The sequence below is a fragment of the Hippocampus bargibanti genome, linkage group LG22, assembly GCF_051943395.1.
Source record: "Hippocampus bargibanti isolate YZ-2025 linkage group LG22, ASM5194339v1, whole genome shotgun sequence".
Taxonomy (NCBI): domain Eukaryota; kingdom Metazoa; phylum Chordata; class Actinopteri; order Syngnathiformes; family Syngnathidae; genus Hippocampus; species Hippocampus bargibanti.
In genome coordinates, this window is record NC_142755.1 from 705,130 (window position 1) to 731,758 (window position 26,629).

The 26,629-nt window shown below is 41.5% G+C and overlaps 4 protein-coding genes across 11 annotated transcripts; 1 reads left to right on the forward strand and 3 right to left on the reverse strand.

The window, feature by feature from the left end:
• Positions 1 to 428: 428 nt before the first annotated feature.
• On the reverse strand, positions 429 to 14,945 carry LOC148881483 (basic helix-loop-helix ARNT-like protein 2). Of its 5 annotated transcripts, XM_088989076.1 has the most exons (18): positions 14,811 to 14,945; positions 12,980 to 13,049; positions 8,468 to 8,582; positions 8,342 to 8,380; positions 8,207 to 8,245; positions 7,162 to 7,319; positions 7,015 to 7,097; positions 6,826 to 6,918; positions 6,102 to 6,219; positions 5,859 to 6,005; positions 4,123 to 4,357; positions 3,869 to 3,975; positions 2,965 to 3,115; positions 2,830 to 2,885; positions 2,097 to 2,208; positions 1,924 to 2,011; positions 1,764 to 1,842; positions 429 to 590 (listed from the first exon to the last, which is right to left on the reverse strand). In XM_088989076.1, exons 4-18 carry the CDS (start codon positions 8,359 to 8,361, stop codon positions 433 to 435), a joined length of 1,644 nt encoding a protein of 547 aa, XP_088845202.1. In that variant the 5' UTR covers positions 8,362 to 8,380; positions 8,468 to 8,582; positions 12,980 to 13,049; positions 14,811 to 14,945; the 3' UTR covers positions 429 to 432. The 5 variants fall into 5 exon arrangements, with proteins under 5 accessions (XP_088845202.1, XP_088845198.1, XP_088845201.1 ...); XM_088989072.1 differs by lacking the exons at positions 12,980 to 13,049; positions 14,811 to 14,945 and adding an exon at positions 11,544 to 11,851; XM_088989075.1 differs by lacking the exons at positions 12,980 to 13,049; positions 14,811 to 14,945 and adding an exon at positions 11,544 to 11,761 and having other exon boundaries at positions 2,097 to 2,205; positions 2,830 to 2,882.
• stk38l (serine/threonine kinase 38 like) lies at positions 13,846 to 20,439 on the reverse strand. Of its 2 annotated transcripts, none has more exons than XM_088989104.1 (13): positions 20,307 to 20,439; positions 20,165 to 20,216; positions 19,568 to 19,690; positions 19,405 to 19,488; positions 19,215 to 19,338; positions 18,990 to 19,144; positions 18,789 to 18,891; positions 18,637 to 18,698; positions 17,983 to 18,100; positions 17,772 to 17,895; positions 17,442 to 17,537; positions 17,269 to 17,360; positions 13,846 to 17,196 (listed from the first exon to the last, which is right to left on the reverse strand). In XM_088989104.1, the coding sequence occupies exons 1-13, from the start codon at positions 20,432 to 20,434 to the stop codon at positions 17,072 to 17,074; spliced, it is 1,386 nt and encodes a 461-aa protein (XP_088845230.1). In that variant the 5' UTR covers positions 20,435 to 20,439; the 3' UTR covers positions 13,846 to 17,071. The 2 variants fall into 2 exon arrangements, with proteins under 2 accessions (XP_088845230.1, XP_088845228.1); XM_088989102.1 differs by having other exon boundaries at positions 18,637 to 18,701.
• On the reverse strand, positions 20,356 to 25,642 carry med21 (mediator complex subunit 21). 3 transcript variants are annotated; one of them, XR_016113721.1, is made up of 6 exons: positions 24,316 to 24,372; positions 24,112 to 24,226; positions 23,682 to 23,782; positions 23,302 to 23,498; positions 21,850 to 21,898; positions 20,356 to 20,446 (listed from the first exon to the last, which is right to left on the reverse strand). XR_016113721.1 is itself a non-coding variant. In XM_088989140.1 (4 exons), the coding sequence occupies exons 1-4, from the start codon at positions 25,583 to 25,585 to the stop codon at positions 23,319 to 23,321; spliced, it is 441 nt and encodes a 146-aa protein (XP_088845266.1). In that variant the 5' UTR covers positions 25,586 to 25,642; the 3' UTR covers positions 23,078 to 23,318. The 3 variants fall into 3 exon arrangements, 2 of the variants coding, with proteins under 2 accessions (XP_088845266.1, XP_088845267.1); XM_088989140.1 differs by lacking the exons at positions 20,356 to 20,446; positions 21,850 to 21,898; positions 24,316 to 24,372 and adding an exon at positions 25,541 to 25,642 and having other exon boundaries at positions 23,078 to 23,498; XM_088989141.1 differs by lacking the exons at positions 20,356 to 20,446; positions 21,850 to 21,898 and having other exon boundaries at positions 23,078 to 23,498; positions 24,316 to 24,400.
• fgfr1op2 (FGFR1 oncogene partner 2) lies at positions 24,567 to 26,549 on the forward strand. The gene is made up of 6 exons (XM_088989133.1): positions 24,567 to 24,860; positions 25,341 to 25,477; positions 25,544 to 25,661; positions 25,732 to 25,874; positions 25,939 to 26,052; positions 26,129 to 26,549. The coding sequence occupies exons 1-6, from the start codon at positions 24,836 to 24,838 to the stop codon at positions 26,243 to 26,245; spliced, it is 654 nt and encodes a 217-aa protein (XP_088845259.1). The 5' UTR covers positions 24,567 to 24,835; the 3' UTR covers positions 26,246 to 26,549.
• The last annotated feature ends 80 nt before the right edge of the window (positions 26,550 to 26,629 follow it).

Genomic DNA, 26,629 nt, shown 5'->3' on the forward strand with positions numbered 1-26,629 from the left:
CCCGGGACAAAAACCGCTCAGTAAACATTGTCCGACTAAATACAATTTCAAGTCTTTTGGGTCAGCCATTTTGTTTTAAGGGCCTGAATTTAATTGGCTTGCAGTGACTGGGGAAAGATGGCGGCTAGGCTGAAAATTAAGGCCTGAAGAACGGTGTCCATGTTTGCACAATGCGTGGTCTTCAATGAAAAATGACGTACGTGGAAAGAAAAATACTTTTGGCCACGGCCACAAAAAAGCAAAGTTTTTCATGTAGCGGCCGGCCGGCACTGCAGGTCCTCAGTCAACATTCAGTTCCATCGTCAATCAAAAACCAAAACAAATCTGCCTTTTAATCCTAGCGGAAGACAGATTGACTTCAAGTGCCGTTTCCTTTCAAAAAAAGACCTCAACAGTAGTCTGGTTTTGTCCTTCAGTGGACATTTGAGGTCCTCAGAAAGGCCATTGTAAATCGTCAAAGTCCCCCGACTGTCCCATGTTTACGTCCGTCTCTAGTAAGCTCATGATAACCGCCATGGCCGCTTCATCGCTGCTAAAAGTGCTCAGGCCCGGCACCAGAATGCTGTCCAAGTCCTGCTGGGACGCTTCCCCTGGGACACGTAAAAATACACAGCCACATTTTAACCTTCCCTCTCTGGACAATAAGGCCAACCTGAGCATGCCCCACCCGTCTCATTCATTTGCATTATTCCAAAATTCATCATGAATTTTCCGAGCGACAAAGAACGGAAATGTCCTTCATGTCTTCCTGGAGTCCAAAGGACATCGTAGCATAGTTAATATTCACAGTAGTGCAAAATTATGTCTGTTTGCTTATTTAAAATAGTTTATACATTATAAATATGCTATAGCTAGCTAGCTATTATACATAATACGCTATAGCTAGCTAGCTATCTAGATCGCTAGATAGCCAGATACTGTAGACATAGCTAGCTAGCTAGCTATTATACATAATGTATTATAGCTAGCTAGATCGCTAGATCGCTAGATACTGAAGACAGATAGCTAGCTATAAACATTTCATTATCACCTGCTATATATTAGTTGTTGTTTATTATTTACCATAGTTCTCAACTTTTAATACATTTTAGATTTTATTATCACTCATTTTAATATATTTAACATATATATTTTTAGCTTTTGCATTTATCACTATTTTAGAATTTTTATTTATTTTGGCTACTTAGCTGGCTATCTATTAGCTAGCAAGCTATCTGTTAGTTACTTATTAGCTATTAGCTAGCAAATCTCGCAATCTAGCTAGCTATCTAGATGGCTACCTTGCTACATATCTATTTGCTAACTGGCTATCTAGCTGGCTACCTAACTAGCTATCTATTTGCTATCTATTAGCCATCTAGCCGGCGCCTGTAGCTGCCGCTGCTCACCCACAGAAAAATCTATACTGCCTGTGACTGTAAGGCGCTTTTGAATGAAATGTATTATTATTATTATTTATGATACCATTATTTTCTATTATCCATTTTCAAGCTATTTTCTACTTTTAACAATTTAGATGTTTTTTTTCCCATTGTATTTCTATTTGACGTGATAATAAATGGCATTTTTCTTTGCTAAATGGCTCTCATTGGTTTCACCATGGGAAGGTCACAATAGACCAATTCTCTTGACACACATTATATCACAAGTCACTTTTCAACATGATCACATATTATACGGAGAAGTCTTTTTTTTTTATGTATGTATTGATTGGGGTTTCTCTTTCTTCCCGCCTCTGACGAGCGACTGGGATGACACAGTACCTGTACTTTCCGACGCGCTAGCGACTGCTTCAGTCTTGGACTCTGATGAACTTCCCGCTTCCTCCTCTTGGCTTGACAGCTGCAAAAAAAATCCATTTTAAAGCAAAACCTGCAATACAAAAATGAGGAGTAGACGCATGGTCGTCATAAATAATCTCACGCTTCTGCTTGCTTGCGGAGATTCTGGGACGTTGTGGGCCGCACCGAAGGGACTGGGCACGGCGCTGGGTGATGGAGATGAGTTGACCCTGTTGACAAAGAAATTGCAAGACATATTTTGATGATTTTTGGTTTCATCCATCCCAAGAAAAAAGTGCTTTGAGGAGGAAGTACCTGCAGGAATCCACGAGTTCATTGGCGATTTGAGTGCCAATGCTGCCCGCGTAGATCATTTTGCCCACGTTGCTGGTGAGGCCTGGAATAAGGGCCAACTGCTTGGATTCTTCTGGGGGACAACAAGTCACAATTACGACAAAAAATACACATAAAATTATAATAATAATAAGAAGAAGAAGAAGAAGAATACATTTCATGTCATTTCTAAGCGCCTTTCAAAACGCTCAAGGACACTTTACAGTTGCAGGATATTTTTTCTGCGGGTGAGCCGCGGCAGCCACATGCGCCAGCATTCACTCAACCCGGAAGTTCTTTCATTACTTGAATGAATAAACAAACCTATAAATAAATAAATAAATAAATCTATATAAACAAACAAATACATACATAAACAAACACTTCAGATGAATTGGAGATAAAAAGGACATTGTATGGAAAATAAGATGTCATTTGGGGGGGCACGGCGAGATGCAGGGTTTGGTCTACCTGTATGACGTTAACATGTTCTTCCCGTGCCTAGGTGGGTTTTCTCCGGGTATTCCGGTTTCCCCCCCACATTCCAAAAAACATTAATAGCAGGCTGAAAGCAGACTTTAAATTGTCCCAAGGCGGGAGTGTGGTTCGATGTTCATTTATGTGTCCCTTGCGATTGGCTAGCAACCAGTTCAGGGTGGCCCCCGCCTACAGCCCAAAGACAGCTGAGATAGATGGATGATGTAAGGTTAATTACCGTGAGGTCCTTTGGAGCTGCCCGCCTCATCATCTTTTGTATGACTGGGCCCCCTACTGATGAAAAACAATTTTAAAAATCAATCAATCAATCAATCAATCAAATAATCTGTCAAAATGTGAATTGAGTACTTACGAGACAACCCGATTAGAAGAGACGACAAACTCGACTTCTTTGGTCCACGGGTTGGTGAAACTAAACCACTGACTTTGGAGTGAAACGTAGGGACCATATTTGGTTTTGAACTTGTAGCATTTTGTCTCCAGCTTCTCTTTGCTGCGCAAAACTGCAAAGCACAAAGGACAGCGTCAAAAAAATGTGTTCAGGTTGGCCCCGCTGTCACACTGATGAATCAGGAAATGTGATGAGTGAGTGCAAAAAATAACCGGCCGATGAGATGTCAATATTGGAATTTTACCTTGACTTCAATCAGCATTTCTATTAACTCATTCACTGCTTGGGTGCCGATAAATCGCTGGCCAGCCCTCTGGCAATGTTTTTTTTCCTTCCACAAGGGAGCAGCATTTCCCTTTTTGTTTGTTTCATTTATAAGCGTCTTTCAAAACTCTCAAGGTCACTTTACAGTTACAATGTGAGTTTTTTTCTTTCTGTGGGTGAGCAATGGTAGCCACACGCGCCAGCAGCGTTCACTCAACCCAAAAAATAACTCAGATAGAAAGCTAGCTAGCTAATAGCTAGCTAATAGACAGCTGGCTAGATATCTAATACCTAGCTATCTAGTTATCCAGATAGCTAATAGACTGCAAATAGACAGCAAATACAAATCCAGCCAGGAAGTCAGCTAGGTAGCCAGCTACTTCAGCTGTTGTTAAAGCACAATGTCAACATCTATGTCTTGTATTTTGTACAACTGCCCCCATTTCAAGCTCATATAACTCCTGACCCATATCACTTAGGAATTAACTTTTTTTTCTGATGAAAGAAGAGAGTCTAAGGTTTTTTTTACACTACATTGCATTTGTATTGCATCCTAAAAGTCAACATCACGTTTCTTATGGAATCCGCCATGATCAATCACCTTGCCTGTGTTTTTCTGCAAGGTGCTGCAGGTCATCCTGGTGGAAGTACTCGTAACACGAAGTCCCCAAAATTTCTTGCGGGAGATAACCAATGACTGTGGTCGCTCTGTCAAGGAAAATAAAAATAAAAAGAAATAAAACATCAACAATGGTTTTAAAAAGGTAGTTTGCTTGAGTGCGTTTTGTATTTGAGAAGCGAGGCTGGTGAAAACATTGAAGGAGAATGTGAGAAAAGAACGGAGCGCCAACTCACTGTTGCTCGACAAAAGTGAACTTGCCGTCGATGGCACAGCGAGTCACAAACTTGGTGGGCTTGACTTTGACGTCTTTGGGGGGCTGCTGGCCCGCGTGGGCCTGCACGCGGCACATAGTCACCAGGCAGGTGAGGCCCGTGGCGACCTTCTCGCCGTCCGTCTCGGAGTCCAGGTCGCTCCTGGGCCAGCTGCGCATGTAGCCGGAGCAGTGGAGGGTACAGTATCTGCTGGAGTCTGCCCACACACATTTTCAACATCATCATCGTCATCATCATCCCTTTTTCCAAAAGGGCTTCGGACTATTTTGTGGATTTTTAAAAGTAACAAACAGGAAGACATAATATCTCAACGGGTTGACAAAATTATACACGTAGAAGCTTGATCATTTCGAAATGATGAAATGCATTGAAGGGAAAACATGATGCACAATACGTATACAATTATGCTATTATTTTGGTTACCACTAGAGGGAGCCCGTGTACCATTTGTGGTCCTCACTTTTAAACGAAGAATCATCGTTATATTCAAAAATATTGATAAAAAAACAAAGATTTTAAGATATGATAATGTCAACAAAATGCATATAAAATAAATACATCCAATAAAACAGCTTTTGCATTTCAACATTGACAATCACTGTAAATGCCAGCTTGTTGTATTCCATATTTTTATTACCAGGGGTCATATTATTATTATTGTATTAGTAGTAGTATTTAATATACGTATTTACCTATTTAAAATCAAAGTCAAGATTTTTATTTGTATTTATTTATCTCTCCATCCATTTATTATTTTTTTCATTTATTGTAACCTTTTGTTTTTATTTGTTTATTCATGTATTATCATTATTTTTATGTATTTATTTATGTATTTACTATTTATTTAATTATTTCTCCATCAGTTCATTTACTTGGTTTTATTTGTATTTATGTTACTTCCAGGTTGAGTGAACGCTAGTGCGTGTGGCTGCCGCTGCTCACCCGCAGAAAAATAATCTGTGACTGTAAAGTGTCGTATAGAGTTTTGAAAGGAAATGTGTAATTATGTATTAAAAAAAAGGAGTCGGTTGAAAAACATCGTTTGAAGATTGAGGATTGCAGTTTCGATATCTACCCGCTAGGCGTCGCCGTTTCTCCTCCTCAGTGGCCAATTAGTGTGATAGTCGACTATGTCCTGTCGTTGAGTTCTCTCGTCTCTTTTTGTGCTTATATTTTATGCGAGAAAAGCTGACCTACTTCCTGAGTATATTCTGTTTCATAAACGCGGTCTCCATTGTATAAAGTGTATTTATGGCGAGTCGGCATTCATGCTTTCTTTACGGTCATCGCTCGCGTCGACTAATTGTTCAGTTGGGACCTTTACTTTGACATTGATGGAGCAAACAACGAGTGTTCTTTCCCGCGGATGCGCAATTTTGTTTATGGTCTTGCCGGCTGCTATTCAAACGAGTTGGTTAAATGCCACGGTGGGAATGAGAGCAAGAGGTTCCATTTTCCAGGGTCACCGTGCTGTTCCGTGTTTGACAACAACAGCTTCATTTTGTCGAGGAAACTTTGCAACTTGCAATGATCATCCGATTCCACACTAAGACACGGGGCCGGCCGGGACTTTTTTTTATTGCAACTTACGAATGCTGCCCCCTTGTCGGAGGTCCGACCAATGCTTTTATCAGCAGCCCTCACAAGAAAACCCAAAAGTTGAACCGACTCTGCTTATATCGTGTGCGTTGACCAACCTTTCTTGGAAGCGGTGGGCAGTATGCGCTTGTCCTTGTGCTTTGCCTCCCCCCGGTTGCGCTTCATCCGGCAGAAGAAGGAGCGTCGGGCTCCCGTGGACAAGTGAGACGGCGTGACGGGGGAGTCCGCGTGGACGGGGACGCCAGCTATACCCCCGCCACACCAATACACAAAAAAAAAAAAAAAAAAAAAAAACGTTTATATTGAGTGGATTGGACTGGTCGTCATGGCAACACACTCACTGGCTGCGTCGATGAGGCGCTGGTGCGGGTTGAGCTCGGGCGACGATAGCTGCTCCTTCACCTTGCTGATGTCTTTGGGGTGGATGAAGTCAAACAGACTTTGGCCAGTCAACTCCACCTGCCGACACACACAAAAAAATAATAATAATAATCATCATCATAATTTTTTAGTCTCGTCTGCCAGTCGATGAGTTAAATTGTTTTTTAAAATATCTTTCAGAATATTATTATTTTCAGGGACGGTGGTTACTAGAGTGGACAAGAGCTCATCAGGGTGTCGGATTGTGGTATTGTATAATAATAATAACCATACTAATTTAGAAGTGCCTTTCAAAACTCTCATGGTCACTTTACAGTTGATGTACAGTGATATCTCAGTTTTCGACCATAATCCGTTCCAGAGACTAGTTCGAAAACCAAAACAGCACTTTGCATTATAATCAAAGTAAACAAATATTATCCACTCCAAGTCTAGAAACTATTTTACAGCGTAAACTGGATAAACACGTAATGATAGAGCAGGTCAATTGTACAACACTATTAAAAACAAACTAATTGTGTGCATTAAATATCGAAAATAAATATACAATGTTATTTTCCTCCAGTGAATAGATTTTCAAGTGATATTTTTTTGCACTATAAAAAATTAATCAATCAAGTGAAAAGCCTAATGGATGCCTCCGGTGTTTGCTTACGCCACCCGAGTGGCCAAATGGGCACACACCCTGCTAAAGCTGAGGATCTTGGAGACGGATTCCGAGATAAACAACATTTTCGCTCGGTCACAACTCACAACTAACAGGAAACCGTCCGCAACCTAAAATGGGCAGAAAAAAAAAAAAAAAAAAAATCAGGATTAGACGATTATTATTTGATTATAAAAAAGACAAAGTCGGCGAGTTGCGCCACCCACCCTGAGCAAAAGGTGTCTGAGGTCATCATGAGGGATGATTGAAGGCTTACAGGCGGCATTAGCGAAGGCGCTGCCAGAGCCGGCTGGAAAGAAATCACAAATTGAATCCAAAGCGCCCAGAAAAACTATTTAGCGGCGTGGGCTTACCTTGAAGGGCTTTTAGGTGCTGCACGGCCTTCCGCAGCACAGTCAGTTTGTCCAATTTGCGCGCCATTGGCTGACAGGCGGGGATCATGGCGGCTAACTCGTCGATGAGGTTGTTCATTTTGTCTCTCCGCCGCTTCTCAATCTGCCGGTGAGGTTGCCTGGCACACACAGACGCGGGGCACACTTAGCTTTTTTTGCCTTTCTAATCATGGCGACTTTGTTTTGGTTTCTCATTTCATGCGAAGCAAGGGCACCCTCTGGTGGCAGCATTCTGCCAATAAGTTGAAGTGAACCGAGACCCAAAGTCAGATGTGTGTATTTTGTCAAAAAAAAAAAACACATGACATACTGAGCCTCTTTTCTTAATTCATATTTTTCCCATATTTAAAGAAGTCCAAGATGGCGCCATGAGAAAAGGAGCATCAGCACCGATGCGGATGTGGAACGGTCACAGCTTGGAATTGAAGCGGATTTAGATGCGAGACACCTCTTTTAGTCAATGGGTGCTATATGTTTGCTTTCAACATTTAGCTTGTTGCAGACGTGAACATTTCTCACCATGATGTCACTGAGCCACTGGTGAAAAGGACGCTTTGATCCTCTCCTCTTTCATCTAGAACTGCTTCATACGACAAAGAGGGTGCACAAAGTGCTGAATATTGCATGACTGCGTGTCTTTTGTATCGACACATTATTTGGTATTTAGTTACAGGTAACATCCAACTTACGACCAGCTCGACTTACGACCAACCATACTTACAACCACGACCTCCAGTCCCTATTTCTAAAATTAGGGTCTGTGTCTTTGTGTTGTCATTTTTGTTATTTTGCTGTTTTAACTTCAAGATGGCGTCGCGAGATTGGCTGCCTTGACAGCAGCTCCTGTATTTTGTTTTTCTACTTCTTCTTTTCCTTTCAGCACTTTGCTCCTGTGAAATGTTGAATTTCTCCCGTGTGAGACTATTAACTGCGAATCGAATCTCAGAGTTTGCCATCGCCCAAAAAAAATGTCATTTTGAAAAAGGGAATTTGAAAGGAAACATACCGGAAGCATTTCATTTTGGCTTGCTGATCATCTTCTGATCTGTAAAACAGAAAACAAAATCACTTGTGAACTACAATTCGAGGAATACCTTGATTGATTTCTTTCGGAATGACCCCCAAATAGATCGGAGTGTACCTGCTGAGGTCTTCATCCATTTGAAAGTCCAGACCTTGGCTGTTCAAAGGATCAAGAGTACATTTTCAGTGCACCGACCGGTCCGATGAATGATTGACCGCCGTGCGCGATTTTGTTTTGTCTTACTGCACGAAGGGATCCGACGCGTCCTCCGCATCACCTTTGCGCTTCCTCGGCAGCTCGGCGGCAGGCAGCAACACGCTGGCTTGGTTCAGACCGTCGTTCTTCTCCACCTTGCCACCTGGTCAACGCAAATAAACACAAATACACACATGATAGTTGAGCACTTTGGTGTGACAAAAATGTTTGGTTGTGAAATGTTTGTCCGTGCTGACTTGCGCTATGCCAAAAATAATTGTCGGATTTCTCAAACCTACACAAACATCACCTTGTATCTAACTCAATCGTTGCCATTTATGAATTTAATAAAAATAATACATTTCATTTCGTTCGAGTTTTGTTTTTTCTTGTTTGGGTGCCGATCAAGCGCTAGCTGTGGCCTCTGGAATTGTATTTTGGACAGTCACACTCATTTCAAACGCAGATAACTCCAGATCCATATCATTTAGGAATTAACCTTTTATTCTGATGAAACAAATGAGTCTCAAGTTTTTTTATGCGGAATTGAATATTGATATAGTCTCTAAACGTAATATTCTGCGGGTCCTGCAATTGGAGTGAAAATGAATAAAACCCTGGGACATTTGCACATCTGGCAACAAATGAGTTAAATTCGGGCAGAAAAATGTTTTGACGTTGACGGCAACAGCAAAACTTGGGACACGTAGTTCAAATCCCAACTCGAGACGTTTGTCAGAGTTTGTAACCTCGTCACGCACAAACTTGTGGCGCTTGCTCCCCTCAACTTAGCATCGATGCAGAAGGTGTCTAAAAGGTCATTTTGGATTTGGGCTATCGTTTTACTTGAAGCTTATATCACACTGTAATGCTGACCTACTCGACAAAGAAATGTCAATGGGAGTGATGGAAAATTTGACCGTCACCACCCATATTCACTTCTTTTTTTGTAAGGGATATTTATTCCACCGATAACGCCACCTTGCACCAAGGTAAATAAGACCTTCAAGATATTCAGCGCAGATTCTTTTCACTTTTGCTCACGACTATTGACATGTTTCTCATTAATCCTTTCCGAGTGGGTCATCCGTGACGCAAAAGAGAGGAACGTGGGAGATGGCTTGGCCCGCTCTCTTCCGCCCGCCATGCCGTCACACGCTCACAATGTTGCACCCCCCACACACACACACACACACAGCGGCCTCCGCGTCATCGTTTCCCGTGAACGGTAGGCGAGCCAGGCGCAAACGTGCCATCGGGAACAGTAGTCGCGTCGGGAGTGATGCCTTGACCACAACATGAGAGGGTAGAAAACACCAACCGTGCTTGAGGGATGATTTTATATATACACACTTTTTTTGCTGCGTTAACAATATTAGTCACCGTGCAACAAAGCCATTTATAATCTGGGGTGAAAAAAAGGACAATTAAGCTTAGAATGAAAGCAATGTCTGATCATGTAGTCAAAACAAGAACATGGTACATCCCACTGCATTTTATGACTGCCCCCATGTTCACAGCTGCTGTTAACTTCTAGGAAGAGAACCACTGACGTGCGTGCGTCCTTCGACGAAAGGCAGCCTTCGGGTTATTTCTGGACAAGCAAAGCCTTTCTATGTGTGAAAAATGTCACGCAAAAAAAAGATCACATCGACTCGATAGTCTGCGGCTGGCTAAAGAGTGCACTCAAAAGCCTTTGGAAAGCATTAAAAAAATACTCGGATGGAAAAAAAGAAACTGCCAAAACATTTTAAAATGGGCTACTTACTAAAAAGCATAGTTTTTATTGTGTCTTTATAAATAGGAAATTATTTTTTATGTTGTCTGTGGTGGCAGTGGGTTGACAAACTAGTAAGATCAGAACTTTTATTTATTTGCTTCTTTGTGGGAGTAATTATATTAACTGTAAAATGTATTTTTTTTTTGTGCACGGCTTTATTCTATGTGAAGCACTTTAAGTATGTGAGACAAACAAATCTACAAGTAGACTAATATTTTAATTGAATTATTTGATTTATTTGACTGCCACATTTATGCAACATAGAGACTTAACTTATCATTAAATACTTCTTACAACTCATCGTGTTTTTTGCAGACATTACGAAATACGTATGTTTCTTTCGGTTTTCGCGACGTTTTGAAAAATATTCTTGTTATTGTCTCCCTCTGTTGGCGTAAATGGAGAATTTCCGCGCCACTGATCTACTGACCCACTTTTCCTCGTGCCCGCACGTGACCAACTTAAGCCCCTCGTGTTCAGTTAAATCAAGGTATAAAAACATACAAGTACAAATAAGAAAAGATTCGTCACTGGTAGTTTTATCATATTGAGACATCTATGAAAGACGTCATGTCGTCATGGTTACACTCACGTGCCGACGTGAGCTATGTTGGACAAGAAAGACCCCCCCCCCCCGCCCTCCCAACAGGACGGTGCGTTGCCTGGCTATTGGGAAATCGGACACATTCCAATCTACACCTAGCAAATTATACATGGTTGTAGTTTCAAATGGCAAAGCGACCAAAGTACCACGTCTGTTTATTTCCTATCAATAGAACGAAAATCGGCATCTTTATATTGCCAGCATTTCCCGCTGTTTTATATTCTTGTTTATTTTTCTTTTTACAAAATATCTTGAAGTGGTTGGTTTATATGACATAGATAATTACACAGGATTCCATGTTTAAATTTGTCTCTGATGCGTTGATGGCAGACTGTGAAACGCAAGATGGGAGTTCAGATGCACTTTTAAGCGATTTCAAACGTCCGAGGGTACGGGAATGCGACACGGAGACAACCTTGGCCTACACAATAATGAATGGGCAAATACACCAGCTGACACCGGGCGCTTTTTTCGCATTTGTTTTAACTCGGATAGCTTTGACAAAAGGGCTCCCAAATACAATTAACACATTAAAATGTTTACATGTATATTTTTCCCCCATGACGTTCAACACAACTAAGTTTCACGCTCTCCAAAATACCCGTCAAATGTGTCTGATTTCCGTCTTAAATGGCGATACTTTATCAGTAAAACCTATGCCGAAGTGTTTAAAATAACATACATGATAAATTACTTCGCTAATGTTCATTATGTTCGGAGACGTCGGGGTACCCACTTACCTGCCAGGTGGTCCGCGGTCCCCCCGGAGCCTCCGTCCGACATGGCCGAGCGAGAGGAGCCAATGTCCGGGTGAATGTTTTACGGTGCACCGCGGCGCAAGTGGAGGAGCCGAGCGAGAGAAGAGGGAGCCGCCAAAAGCCGGCGACTTGTATAATTGACTTCATTTTTGTCGTCCCCTCCCACTCTTTCGAGCGAGTGTGCGTTTTTTTTTAAACAAAGGAGGCGGAGTAGTGTGCGAGTGAGGTCGAAGGGCCAGAAACGTGACGGACGAGACAGCCGTGTGTTGTTTTTTCTTCATTTCCGCCTTCATTCATCCGGGCTTGACGACGTCACAGCGGTGTCATTCACTTCATACTTTAACACGATTTTACATTTGTACGCCTCTAAAATTATTTCATAATGTCATATCATTCCACAAGTAAACGTTTTAATATTTTTATGTGGTGTGTTTATATTTTTAATGCGACGTGTCTTAAATGCACCAAAAGCGTAATATAGTCACGTTTTTGTTTATTTTTTAACTCAAATGGTACATTTCTGTGATGGTTAAGGCTAATAATTGACGCGTTTGAATGTATTTGAGCTATACAAATTAATTTGAGGAAATTGATACCCCACGGACCTCGAGGGCTTCATCGAAAGCAGCCTCTCCGATGAAGGGGTATCACTCTGTCATATATATCTATGGTCAAAAATCGTGCTTTTCCTTCTCCTTCTCCTCCATCGTCCATTCATTTTTTTTCAGTGGTTCCTTCAACCTTTAATGCATCTCGTTTCCCCCTGTCTGGCCATATTTCCGTATTTCTATCACAATCGTTTTCTATTCCTATCTCTTTCCTTTAAAAAAAGTTTGTCACTTCCACACATTGTCCAGAATACTCATACCTCGATAAACTGTAGCATATTAAAATCAAATATGTATGTTTATAAGAATATTGAGGGGGGTCTATAATTGCGAATTTCTGGAAATGGTGAGGTCTGGATTTTGAAAGAGGGATGAAAGGAAACAAAATAGAGCGGTTGTTCAAGCTTCGTTAGACGATCTTTGTGGCTCACCTACATCGTGTAATTTGAGACCTTTGAACGAGACTTTACGTAAGAACGCCGACTGCACGTGCCAGCCCGGCACGTGTTGACCTATATATGATATAACTTGTATAACTTTGACTCGTTAACCCATTTAAAGGGAAGGGCGCCCGGAGAAAGTACCGCAGCGTCACGTTCGCGAGTGGAAAACACACCCGCTCATCATCGTCGTCGTCATCATAATGTGTTTATTGACGGCGGTTGATGAGAATGCATGTCAAGTTATTTCGACTAGTATTTAGCAAGTCTCGGGTCTTCACTTCAATTTAGGTCACGCAATTTGATTTACACCCCCCTCGAGGCCTGCAAAAAAGTGAAACGTACACGACAAAAAAATGATATGACTCACCAAGGGAGAATGCCACTGTGGAGCCAAAAACTCCGATTCCTGGTTCAATTCAAGGCTGGCCAGGCACGTGCTGTATGACGTACATTGACTCATTGTTATGCATTTATCGGACACAATATTAGTGACAACATCCACAAGAAATATAATAATGGTCGTTTTTTTGTTGGAAACGTGAGTACAAATTGAGTTTATAAAATTTTGCTTACATGATGAGGGCATATTATTGTACGGCAGTGTCGTACAGATACAACAACACGAAACACAAGTCATACTGGATAGGAAACACTAATTTCTAAATACTAGTTTTATACAAAATGTCGGCAAAGCAAATTGGTTAGCATACCTTAAAATATATTTCTCTTAAAAATGCATTCAAAGGTCATCTGCATACTTTTTTTATCCTTGAGGTTAACATTTTTTTGCAAAACAAACGAAATGGAAAATGTTGATTACATTGTTTTTGTGGGCATTGTTTTAGTCAAATAAAATGATGGGTCAATTAAGTACTTATTTTAACACGTAAAAGTCAACGATAAAAATACAATTATACTGTCACGCAAAACAATACAAACTTCCTAACGTCACGTGACCACGCCCAGAAAGTTGTCCCTGATTTGTTGTTACCTGAGACGGAACAGAATGACGTCATTTTCAGTCGACAACAATTGCCAAAATGGCAGGCCCCTAACATGGATCAAGTCTGATGGATTTTGCTAAATGCAATATTAGTCACAGTGACAGACAAGTGACCGTGACCCTCACATATAAGAAAAAAAAAAAAAAAAAAAAAGACCTGATCGATCATGGAAAGACTTCGAATCCAGTATCGTCCATAAAAATGTCAACAATACCTGCTAACGATGATGTCATATTTTCATCAATCATTGTATTTTTTTAATAACCAATTTATTAGGACATTTCGCATAAGAAATTCAACGCACTACACGAGTTTGGTTGATTGTTTTTCTTTTATATTCATGTTGTCATGTTATTGACATAAAAAGTTACCATGTGAATATATTACTAACATTTCCCGCCGTGACCTCTTTTCACTAGACTACAAGAGACAGCATACGAACAAGTCATCATACATAGGCCACCAATAATGTCCTGACTTTATGGTGATGACTACTTGTATTTAGTTTGGTCCTTTACTTGTGATAATATTACAATGTATGACCATTTGTACTCCCCTAGGTCGTTTTTTTTACCCATTCACCACAATAACTTTCCCGACAGGATATCCCCATACATTTTCTTAACTATTGTATAATTTAAGTGTTATTTCCTCACTGTTGAGCCGTGAAAATATTGTCTTTTGGAGCCAATTGTGAGTTTATTTAAATAATAATACGTAACTGGGTTTGAAAATGTTTCATGGTGAGATTCAAAGGGGGTTAAAACGACAAGTTTTGATCCAGAGACATAGAACTAATAAATACAGTAAAGTCTCGTTATATCGATATCGGATATATCAATAGTCCCGGTTATATCAATATTTTTTCGGGCTCCCTTGAATATCGATATAACGAGACTTTACTGTAACACTAAAACATACTATACGCAAAGTACACATTTCAACAGAATGAGTCGAGTCCATGGGTGCTCACACTTTTTCAGCATACGAGCTACTTATAAAAACAACCGAGTCAAAATGATCTACCCACTACAAAAATGCAAAACAATTATTTTCAAATGTATTCAGGATTCTTTGTATGTACAATGTATGTTGATGTACCTTACATAACTGAATAAGCCAATATTGCACAACACACATCATAACTACATATGCATAACATAATAAATAACTATGAACATTATTTGTAATTACCTGAGTTTACTTTGATGACTTGCACTGAATTGAATCAGCCATGGATGCGCAGTCCGGATAGAAGCTGCTGAAAGCCAGCCTCAAGCACCAAACATTTCCAAATGTTCATCAGTCATGGTGGAACGCTATTTGGACTTCATGATCTTCATGTAGGAAAAGGCTGACTCGTAGAAAGAAGCGCAGCCGAATAATGCAGTCAAGGAGGTAGCACGTTTCCTCGTGTTGAGCATTGTTGGTGGATTATGCAATGGTAATTCAAGACGGCTGCCTGCACGCACGGCAATACGCATTTTGAAAATGACGTGAAAAAAAAGTCCACCTCCCATTCCTTATGAAAGTAATATGTTTGTGCCTTCTTACTTGGTCCAGCTTTCTCACTCATCTTGATAGCCATATGTTTTAGCAAGGTCTTAAAATCGGAGGTAATTCGCTGACTAGCTTGTAAATTTTGCTGCACTTAGTGCCGTTGTTTACGCATGCGCGGCGACCTAAAGGTCAAAATTTAGTTGTCATCTGAATGGTTGTCCTATATGTCAATCACGTGACGGGACGTTTGATAGGCTGACAAATGTTTTTTTTTTCACTGTCACGCCGCGATCGACCAGTAGATCGCGATCGACGTCATGAGCACCCCCGGAGTAGACGATATCCTATAGTCTTTCTAAGCAACAACACCACGGTGTGGCGAAAACGGGGACATCCGCCGTGTCTTCCTGTCATTTCTTTCCCCGAGTGATTTGTGACGCTCTCTGGAGGTTTCCTGAAACAAATTGTTGCTGTGATTGTAGCCAAGGAAGTTTGAAGTTACGTGTATCAAATGCGTGCTACATTTGGATTTATGGCCGCATCGCAAAATGTGATGATCTTTGCTAGCTTTTTTTTCTTTACGCGAGTTGGAGTAGAAGTAAATGCAGTTTAATTTCCGCAAATTAATAAAAGCTTTTCTGAGGCGGCACGTCGTGCTAAAATGACACGAATAAAATGAGGTGATTCCCTCCCTTGTGTTCTGATTCGAGCGCATCATCACGAGACTTCCTTGTCGACTGTTTGCTTTAACGACACATCATTTTATGACAATCTCTTTCTTATCGAGGCCATAGAAATACTGTCATGTCCCAAAATCAAACCGCCCTTTCATCTGATTTCTTGCTTCTTTTTTTAAATTTATTTACTCATCCGCTGTTCCCTTTGATCAATTTTTAAATCCAGCGTCATGGACTTTTCTCAACATGCCTTTCCGATTCTATGGGAATAACATTGATACAATATTATTTAGCGAGATACATACAAAGGCACTTCAAAGAAGGATGCGTTTGACTGGGTTTCATGTGATTCAAATTGAAAAGTAAGTGTGTTGGGGTGTTTGAGATAATAAAGCGCGCAAAATGGAAGTGACGGACGGACCTGACGTTTTCTATCTGGTGGGCTCAGCTAATGAAGCACAAGGAAGATTCCAGCATGACTTGTTGCATTTTAAGGTGATCATAATAATATAACGGTTTGAAATTCCAAGTTCCTTAAAGCTACAAGCCGACTCAATTCACCCTGTGACACTTAATACTACAATCCCAATTCCTGAACCATATCTTAGTTGGATTCAAAGTATTTATATGAAAAAAAAAACATTTCCTGAGATGTTGTCAATAGGAATCCAAAATCCAATTTCCTCAAATGGCATCCTTGCAAAGAATGGGCTTTTAAAGAGTGTTTTGGTTTGCCAAATAACAAAAAAATGCTCCTCTCACTTCAGTAGACCTACTTTGCATCAAAATGAACAATGACAAAACATTTCAGGGGGAAAAAAGGATATTTTCCACCCATATTTCTAAAACAATATCATCCTTATTTTAGAATAACATTTTCGGTATTTTTTAATATTGATTCATTGTACCCTTTCCTGCACTCCGTACCCTGAAAATGTGATCGACTGTAGCAACGGCTATTCCTGAAAAAACGAACTATCTGCCTTAGTGCACAAACGCACAATCCTAAATTAACATTTTGTTCAATTGATTATCATGCTGAAAGCTTCCAAAGCGCGACGGCGGCGCGCGTTCAGCAGCAAGTACTCGTTTTGCATTTGAGCCAGTTTTGACGACGACCAGTGTGGAGACTTTGGAGAGGTAAGAATTTGCAGGAGACTGAATGAGGGCACGGGAGGGATGGTTCGGCCTTCAGCACCAGCGGGGGGCCTCCGAGGGCCCCCCGGACCCTGTTCCACCCGTGACTGTCTTTTTTGTCATACTCCCTGTTGGAGGATTTCAAGCCTTCCCCGGCTTCATATACGTGGGAATGGTTCCTCGTTGAGTCAGACCCTCAAAGCGTTTGTAAGTATAGTTGAGGAAGACCCAATCCTTGGACTTGAAGTCTGGTTCTGTGGCGTTGGCTGGAATGAAAAGAGAAGCGTTTGAAGGATGACGAGCAGCACTCAACTACTTCAATAGCAAGGTTTCAAAACCTGGTTGGAGGATGTCGGACTCTGGGAACTCGTCAAAATTGGAAGTGTCGTCGATGCTCTTGATCTCAATGGAAATGGCGGCGGGGCGTTCTCTGTTGGAAAGTGGATTATTGATCAGAAAGAGGCCTGCGAAAGTGGAGGGTGGGGGGTCTACAAACAAAAACACAAAGTACCGAATATGCTCCCAGTCTACCGGCTCAAAAAACTGATGACCTTTGATCTCCTCCACGCTGCCCGCCCCAACTCTGTTCTCAGCATCTGTGCAATACCTGAAGCACAAAAATACAATACAATTAAAAGAAATTACATTTAGAGCTAGATAGATAGATACCTAACTAGCTAGATAGCAAGGTAGATAGCTAGATGGCTAGCTCGACGGCTTGATGGATATAGATAGCTGGATAGTTAGATTGCTTGATAGATAGATAAATGAATAAATAAATAAAACTACATCATTGTTCCTGCATATGGACTTTGCTTCATGATTTCAAGCCGGCACGTACCGCAGGATCATGTCCTTGGCTCTCTCGGAGATGGGCACTTCGGGTGGAAAAACCAGGGTCTCCTTCCAGTTCATGACTTTCCTGTACGTCTCCTGCGGCGTCTCCGAGCAAAATGGCGGATAGCCTGAAACAAACGTCATCATTTTCACGCGATCCATCGTTTTTGTGGGGTTTTTTTTTTGTTCAATGTGGACAAAACGTACGCGCTCACCTATCAACATCTCATACATGATGACCCCCAGGGACCACCAGTCGCAAAGCTTGTTGTAGCCCGTCTGCAAGAAGACTTCGGGGGCGATGTAGTCTGGCGTGCCCACTGTGGAATATGCCTAAAAAAATACAGCAATAAAAACATAGAAATACAGTACTAAAATAGAGAAAATAAATAAATAAACTAAAATACAAATGAAATAAAACACATAAAAATAAAAAACAATACAAATAAAATAAATAAAAATAACACATTACAAATAAAACATGCAAAATACAAAAAAATAAAAAACAAAACACTCAATAAAGATGAAAAAAAAAAAAGAAATCATAAATAGATAAACAAATAAAAAATAAATACAAGTAAAAAACAACAAATAAAATACAAATAAGACATTACAAATAAACACATAAAAATACAAATAAATAAAAAACAAACCACTAAATAAATATACAAAAAACAAAAACAAAAAATAAATACAAAATGCAACAAATAATAATACAATATCAAATGTAACTACATTTCTGTAAAGGTTTGAGCATCTCTGTACTTTACTAAGTGACCCGCAGAGGGCGCTGCTCCATCAGGATGCAAACTCAAGTAATCATATCTTCAATGTATTCATGTCCCACATCATTAGTAGTATGTACGTACCAACTGTCTTCTGTTCTTCTTCCAGGTTTCTGCTTTCCGTTTGGAGTTCATGTTTTGAAAGGCTGCGGGGGGGACAAAAAAAATGGACCGATAAGACCCCATAGGCGCCACCTGACATCAGTTGGATGGAAAAGAGAAGTTATGGTTCTCACAAAAGTCACTGGGCGGATTGTGGGTCAAGTTTCGGTAAAATTCCGTTCGGTGGGCTTTTTTCAGTCCGGTGCATAAACCAAAGTCAGACAGCTTCACGTGGCCCTGGAACGACAAGAGAAAAATAAACAACGTCAAGGCGACACGAGTGCAAACTTGTAGCAGAACGAGATCTCGGATGACGCAGATGCCGGACTCGTCACCCTGGAGTCCAGCAGCAGATTGTCCGGTTTGATATCTCGGTGGATGAAGCCCAGTTGGTGGATGGAGTCAATGGCCAGGACCGTCTCGGCGATATAGAACTGGGTGGCCTCTTCCGACAAAGTGTCCTTCTTCATCAGAAGCGTCATCATGTCACCTAGCGAAAAAGTGGCCATTGGTGAGGTTTTATTCATGAATTCATCATGGAAGATTTTTCTGGCGCGCACCTCCAGGCAAAAATTCCATAATAAGGTAAAGGTTCCTCTTATCCTGGAAGCTGTAAAACATCTTGACCACCCACGCGCCGTCCGCCTCCACCAGAATATCCCTCTCGGCACGGATATGAGCGACCTGCGCGGGATTGACAAACAAACGGCAACTTATGAAGCCTTCTGACTAGCTGGAAAAACGTGTTACCTGTTCTTTCTCCAACATGTCTGCTTTTCGCAAAATCTTCATGGCGTAAATGTGCCCGGTGTCCTTTTTCTGCACCAGTCGCACCTGTCGGGAGAAGTCAGCGGAATGTTCCGCCCCCCCCCCCACCAAAAAAAAAGCGCAAATAATCATTTCTCCAGCTCACCTCTCCAAAAGCGCCGCGTCCGATCACTTTAAGCGACTCAAAGTCATCCAAGCCCAATCGCGTCCTCTTCAGTCTCAAAAATTCCGTCTCCTTGCGAGCGTGCTGGGAACGCCGCATCACTTTCTGCCGCGTCAACAGAAAAATAAAAATACATCAACGTCAAAATCGTATGCGGAACTGTCGCCGCTTGGAATTGAAGCGGATTTACAGTAGGTGGGACAGGAGATGTGAGACAGTATCTATTTGTCAATGGATGCTATAGCTTGGTGTTCCCTTTCAACATTTAGCTTGTAGCAGACGTGCACATTCCACCATGACGTCCCTGATCCACTGGTGAAAAGGACGTTTTGATCCTTTCCTCTTTCATCTTGAACTGCTTCATACGACAAAGAGGGCGCGGCGAGTGCTTAAAATTGAATTAAGATTGTGTCCCATTATTTGTTATGTAGTTTTTGTTGTTGTTTTGACTTGAAGATGGCGCCGCCAGAGTGGCTGCCTTTACAGCAGCTCCTGTCTTTTGTTTCTTTGCTTCTTTCTTTCTTTCCTGCGAAACTCATGAGGGCTAATCCGAGCCAAAGTTTGCAAAGTGAGTTTTACCTCGTCATCGAGTAAACCCTCATCATCCATGGCCTTCTCCAGCTTTTTCTGCCTAGCAACAAAGAAACAATAGTCATCCTATCTATGAAGTGTCATATTTTTCATACATTTGATGGGAAATATTTTGGGGGTGATGGCTGACCTCATCTCACGCTCCTCGTGTTGGGTGAGCAGCGTGCTGTAGAAGTTCTCCAGCGTCAGTTTGGCCACGGTGACCCGCTCTCGGGTGTGGTTGCTCATGGGGAGGGCGGCGGCAGTCCCTCCTGTCATGGCCGTGCTCTCCTGTCGGAAACCCACAAAGAGATGACAAGAGATGTACTTGGCGGCCACGGATGATCGGGAATCAACAATCCGGTGAAAGAGGAAGCGGGCGTACACCCTTCGTATGGGACAGCGGTCAAAGCTTTTTGTCGGGAGTAGAAAAGTAGGCGTGGTCTCGATTCGATTATACCCAGATTAAAGACAAGAAAAGAAGAATGTCTCTGCTGGCCGGAGACAGGGCGGCCATGTTTGGTCTAGACCCACTCACAAAAACAACAAACTTCCTGATTTCACTTCAAAAGTGGAGGAAAAAATGTGAGACTGGAATAGAGAAGTTACTACTGTGTAAGTGTGGATGGATGTTGTGCTGCTTTACCTTGAACGTAACCCTCCCCTAAAATACTATTTTGGACATGACGTTTGCTGTGCCGCGTGTGTCCGTAGCGTACGTATTCCAGACACAGGCAGACACATTCACATGCTCCACCCTTAAAAGGACTTGAAAAAAAGACCTGCCAGGAAACTTTCCATCCCTGAATGAAAGAGTCCAGTCATGACAGCCACGACAGGAATGGGCTACACACACACACACACAAGCACACACGCACACGACTCAAAAAAATAAATAAATAAATAAAATAAAAAAGGATGAAAAAGTATTCAAAATGGCAATCCATTTCATTCGCAAAGACATAAACTCATAAAAAATCCAATTAAAAGCTCACATGATGCAAGAAATAGACACAAATTTGTCATTCTACAGTATTGATGTACAAGGCTTTGTCAATGGAAAATACTGCCAATGTTGATAAAAATCTGTTTTTTTCCCATCATAAATTATTATTGTTGTTGTTATTGACATCAGAATAAATTTTGTAATTGTGCTTATTGCAACCAAAAAATGGGGTGAAAGTATAAGAAAAGTGCAGTTTCCAATGGGAAGGAAAGAGCTCAGATGAAGAAGATTTAAGTCTTGGAAGGAGGGATGCCAGAATAGGTACACAAGGAAAGAAGGACCAAATAAAAGTGCTTTGTTTTCAGTATAGAAGTGAGAGAGAGAAAAATAAGCCAGGAAAGAAAATTGAGGATTGAAAGAAATATAACAGAACACATTGTGGTTGGATGTTGAATAAAAAGTGCATTTGAGGTAAGGAGGGATTGAAGAAAGCATGAAAAACAAATCAAGTCAAACGTTATGTCTACTTTTAGCCCACAAGATCTAAACAAAATGTAGCTCACCACTGATATTGAGGCCGCTAATTTTATTTTGAAAAGACAAATATGTATATTATTTTAAAGGTGATCTCATTCTTGCTGTATTCCATTGACGCCCGGCGAACAGGATCCATTAGCAAACCTGAGTCAAAATAGCCAGTACTTATTTGTTTTTTGTTTTTAATATATGTAACATAATCTCCACCTACCTCCGTGTCCTGCTCCAGAGTCAATTATTGGCTGGGCAAGAGCCCCCCGCTTGAGTGAAGGAAAAAACAAAAATAGATCAATCCAAAGCGTCTTTTCTGCCTAAAATGTAGGCAGAAAACCTTGTAGGCTGCACTTATCAAGCTAACGGGGAACCTCTATGGAGCTACACAGTGAAACAGAGCTGATATCAAAAACAAAACATGGCTCATTTCTTCTGCCGCAGACGGAAAAGCGAACATTAAATGACTAAAAAAAAATAAACTCTCTTCATGGACCCTAAGTTGGTGTCTGCGTATAGCGGTTTGCGTGTCTTATTGATGAAAAATGTGAAAAGGTGCCTTCAGTTTTCCAAAGACCGTCAGGCTCATCATTCGCTCCAGTTACGCAATGGCGTAGCTTAAGAGTGACGTCAACACGGGCCAATCAACGTTGGAGAAAGTGTTGGCAGCCAATCACGCGGGTAGGATTTGTTTGCAATGAGAAGATTGTCAGCCAATAGGGAGTTTGGAATCCGCCTCTTCGTTTGGAAGCACCTTTACTCGACTGCTTTTCGCTAAAGAAAGAAGTCACTGTTTCTAAGCATTTTTGTCTTGTTTCATCCTTATTCCCGGATCATAATTGCATTTTCCGACGTAGAACTGTGTTTCTAATGACGCATTTCCATTTAAAATAGTTTTATTATTCAAGTGACGTTGAAATTAAGGACAATAAAAGGTCATTTTTGGATTTGCGACGCAGGTTTATAAATGAAAAACGTGACGTCACGAAGGACGCTATGGTATTAATGGCTTGAGGGAGAGTCTGCATATTTGGCTGATTCCATTCTTTTTTTTTTTGAAAGAAAAAGTCATGATGTCAGTATGCACGGGTGAAGGGGTGTAGGCGTAATCGTTGACACTTTTTATTCCGGGTGTGGTGCTCCGCACAGGGTTTTTAAAATAAGTCTCAACGTCAACATTGCTCACTAAGCTATGACGTGGCTTCTATTTTTAATTTTGGAGCCATTCAAGTCTGGGGCCTCTGGGTTGACTTCAATTTGCTGTTCTTGAAGGAAGGTACCCCAAACATGATCTGCATCACTCTTCTCCTTTTTCAACGAGACATTTTCCCACTGCTATTTATGAACTGCTTATAGAATCTAAAATTAGGAAATGTAGACAACCAGAAAAAAAAGCCACTTCCTATTTCTTTTTTCCTGAGAGGAAAGCATTGCTCGTGAGCCCATGATAACAATAAATATCCTCCTTTTACTTTGTTACAAACTACAGGAACATTTTTGGATCAACAAAAACGTTTTTTATGAACGTTTATTAAACAAAATTACCCACTTGAATCAGTTCGGTCATAAATACTTACAAAATAAAGTTTAAAAAAACGTTTTTCCCCTTGAGTAAACATAGTATGAGTTATCCGACCTGTGTGAAGTGATCAAACGTGGCTTTTTTTGTCACCTGACGCCCCCGGCAGGTCACGATTCGCCAGGCAAAGTCTGTGCGGGTGCGCCGTTTCGGGTGCGCAGCTGAGACTGGGCAATGTCAGCCAAGGCGCTCTGGATCTTCTCCAGCAGCATGTCGCCTCGGGTGACCACCTCTCTGAGACGGGCGGCGGCCTCGTGATTCTCCTCCTCTAGTTGTCGCAGACTGGCGGCCTGATGGCGAGTAAGAGAATAGCGTCGGGTGTACGCTCCCAAAAAGAAGCTGTTATTTGACGACTGGACATCGACATGTGTGCAAAATGCCCCTCCATTTTGTCTCTCTGTACCTGATTTCACATATGATGTTGTTGGTGTCACGTGAAACGCCTGGAGTGGGGTGTACAACCACTGACTGACCTGCAGAGCTGCCGTGGACTCCTCGCTGGGCAAAGAGTCGATGAGGACGTCCACATCTCTGGCCGTCCTGGCAATGAGGGCCGCAAACAGCTGTGCATATTCTAAATGAAAATGACAAGTCATTGTTTGATCAAAGCAAAATTGGGTTTGAGATGAACTCAAAATCTAAAAATGATGTCTTTGGCAATCATGTAAGGTTCGCCGTGGTGCTAGAGTTATGTAGACACTGTCATTACTGTTTTTTTTAACAGAAACGTGTACTTTTCTGAATAATTGTAACTTTTGCGCCCCATATTTGATTATACTTTACTGTAAAGAAACACCAGTTACTGGTATGCAGTCCACTCAAAGTGGCCTTTTAAAAATTATCCTCTGTTATCACAATGCACAGACAAGTAGAACATCGTGTGGGAAGCTGTTAATGGAGCACCTTCAGTTTGGTTTGCAGGCTGTTCATTGTTGATCGATGTCTGAATATTACTGAAGGAAGCAGGCGGGGCACACTGTTGCAGAACCCCGATAGCGTTACAAAACTGATCTGCAAGCTAGGAACACAAGCACATAAGTTATTAAAACATGTTTTCAAAACCACGCCCGCGTTGAAACTTTGCGTAAAAATTGAGCAATAGCATACCGAATTGACAGCATCTTGTAACTGCGTTAGCCTATCCGCCATGTTTTACTGTCTTCTTCGTTTAAAAGCTAGTCCGACTCAATGCTGCCACCCTGTGGTTCACCATTATCGTTTAAAAAATATATATCTTATTGTGCTAAAATATGTCAACGTTAGAATGCAATATAAAAAAATCATTCATTTCCCATAAATTGGCAACATTTCTCATCGCGTTTTTTATTTTTTGTTTATTGTATCGGTAACCGCGCGAGATTCCGCGAGACCTGCCTGATGTCATCAAAACCCGAAGACTTGACGATATCGTTTGACAGTATTTTTGTTTATGATCCCCGTTAATCATTCCACGGAGCCGTTTTACAAGAACGAACAAAGTCTGTAAACCGTGCTACCGTTTAGAACGTGACCACTTATAATAAAACCGGGAGCCACCTTTTGTGACCCATTTAGGTCAACCGGTTTGTGCTGTAGCTAATGCTAACGCTCAAATATCAACAGGAAGTAGCGGTCGAGCTAAAGGCTAATGTCTTGCACTTTGAGCTCCCCAGGTAACCCCGATCTTGTTTATTACACTTTGTTAGGACCTTTATCAATTTAGTGTTGTTTTGTAATCGATCTATTATTATATCTATTCGTTTATGTGTCGCTAACTGCTTCCATTAGTTTAGCATTTTAGCAACTGCGAATACTGTACAGTACAGCGAGCAGCGTGAATGTTTTTCCTCTCATGATATCTGAATAAGTGCGTCCTTATTGACTTGATTTTATTTTCCCCCGACTGATTTTAATATGCACTTTTAGCTACAACAGTTAGTATGTTTTGACAGACGTGGTGAAATATTGTTTTATATCTAAAGTACTAAACGGAATAATGTCTGACAGTGTATCCTCAATTGAGATCGCGGGCAGACCGGACTCGTGTCGATATTATTACATAAAAACACTTATTTACTTAAATGTCAATTGCAACGGCGAGGCCACAAAAGTGCCCTTCTTGGGCACCAATCTACTGTTTTGTTTCTCTTCAGACATGAATTGTACTTTGGAGAAAGTCCTGGCCGATGCCAAATCATTGGTGGACCGACTCCGCAACCATGACAACGCCGCAGAGCTGTTAATCGAACAAATGACATTCCTCAACAAGCGGGTGGATGCCATGAAGCAGGTAAGGCGGACATAATGACTGGATTAAGATCATCCCTGTTGAGCGAGATATATATTTATTTACCAGTACCAAGTGGAGATCGACACCCTCAACCAGGTTGCCCGTCATCGACCTCGATCCAGTCTGATCCTGGGTATCCAACAGGAAAATCGTCAAATCAGAGCTCTCCAGCTAGAAAACAAAGGTTGACATGGAAGGAAAAAAAGTATGACATTGTATTGTCATTTTTAACTCATTGCGATCCGTTTGTGCAGAGCTGCGGACATCACTGGAGAAACACCAGTCTGCGCTGGCACGCATCATGAACAAATATAAGGAGCAGAGGTTGAGGCTCCTCATGGCTCGGAAGAGGGACAACCCCACCATTATGACGCAACTGAAGGAGCAGCACACAACGGTCAGCGGAGATGAAATGGGCCCCGTCCGACTCGGACTCACATTTTCACCTTCCTCCTTCACAGGAACTCCAAGCACATGCCGACAAGATCAACGAGATGGCGTCCGTGATGAGGAAAGCCATCGAGGTGGATGAGGGGAGGCTCTGTCAGGATGAAGAAAGGGTTGAAAGGCTCGAGGTAAACATACAGAAAGCCAATGAGTATTTTTTTCCTCCAATGGAAATAACAGCCAAGTCACGTTTCGGTTCTGTAGCTGGAGAACAAAGAACTGAGAGAATTGCTGGGAATCAGTCGCGAAGCATTCCTAATCTTGAAGAGAGAAGAGGCGTCAGACAGCACGTCGCTCTCGCCGCCGCTGACCAACACTTAATCGGCTCACAAAAGACCCGACGTGAAAACGGCAACGTCCGTCCACGCTTCCACTGCGACGCGGCCGTTTTCCTCCAATGGATCCACTCCAAGCCGATTGCCAAACAAACCCCAGTGCGTCCATCGACTGTATCAATCACCTCCAGAGCTGCATTTGAACAATCACTTTCTCATGATTTTCAGACTTCTTTTAGGTTTGCCTGCGTGGCGAGCAAAGCCTGTGCCACTTGCAATAACTTGAAAGTATGAGTGAGATTAAAAAATATATATATATATCAAATAAAGTATTATCTCTTTGTTTTCGATGGAGTCTATTTTTTCACTCTTGTTATTGGACAGTCAGAATGTCGTAAGTCATGCATTTTTTAATGACATAACCCAAAAA

Excerpts from the sequence above, each read along its gene's own strand:
- LOC148881483 (XM_088989072.1), bottom strand. The coding sequence starts at position 11,586 with ATGTCGGACGGAGGCTCCGGGGGGACCGCGGACCACCTGGCAG. Across the intron at positions 6,220-6,825 it reads AGATCCTCAGCTTTAGCAGG|GTGGAGTTGACTGGCCAAAG; the intron begins GTGTGTGCCCAT and ends GTGTGTCGGCAG. Across the intron at positions 2,209-2,829 it reads CAGCTCCAAAGGACCTCACG|AAGAATCCAAGCAGTTGGCC; the intron begins GTAATTAACCTT and ends GTTGTCCCCCAG.
- stk38l (XM_088989102.1), bottom strand. The coding sequence starts at position 20,434 with ATGACAGGAGGGACTGCCGCCGCCCTCCCCATGAGCAACCACACCCGA. Across the intron at positions 17,896-17,982 it reads CATGTATGAGATGTTGATAG|GCTATCCGCCATTTTGCTCG; the intron begins GTGAGCGCGTAC and ends CGTTTGTTTCAG. Across the intron at positions 17,538-17,771 it reads GCCAAGGACATGATCCTGCG|GTATTGCACAGATGCTGAGA; the intron begins GTACGTGCCGGC and ends TTTGTGCTTCAG.
- fgfr1op2 (XM_088989133.1), top strand. The coding sequence starts at position 24,836 with ATGTCTTGCACTTTGAGCTCCCCAG. Across the intron at positions 25,875-25,938 it reads TGAAGGAGCAGCACACAACG|GAACTCCAAGCACATGCCGA; the intron begins GTCAGCGGAGAT and ends CCTCCTTCACAG. Across the intron at positions 26,053-26,128 it reads AAAGGGTTGAAAGGCTCGAG|CTGGAGAACAAAGAACTGAG; the intron begins GTAAACATACAG and ends TCGGTTCTGTAG.
- med21 (XM_088989140.1), bottom strand. The coding sequence starts at position 25,585 with ATGACGGGCAACCTGGTTGAGGGTGTCGATCTCCACTTGGTACTG. Across the intron at positions 24,227-25,540 it reads TCGATCTCCACTTGGTACTG|CTTGCAGATCAGTTTTGTAA; the intron begins GTAAATAAATAT and ends TTGTGTTCCTAG. Across the intron at positions 23,783-24,111 it reads GCCTGCAAACCAAACTGAAG|AATATGCACAGCTGTTTGCG; the intron begins GTGCTCCATTAA and ends ATTTTCATTTAG.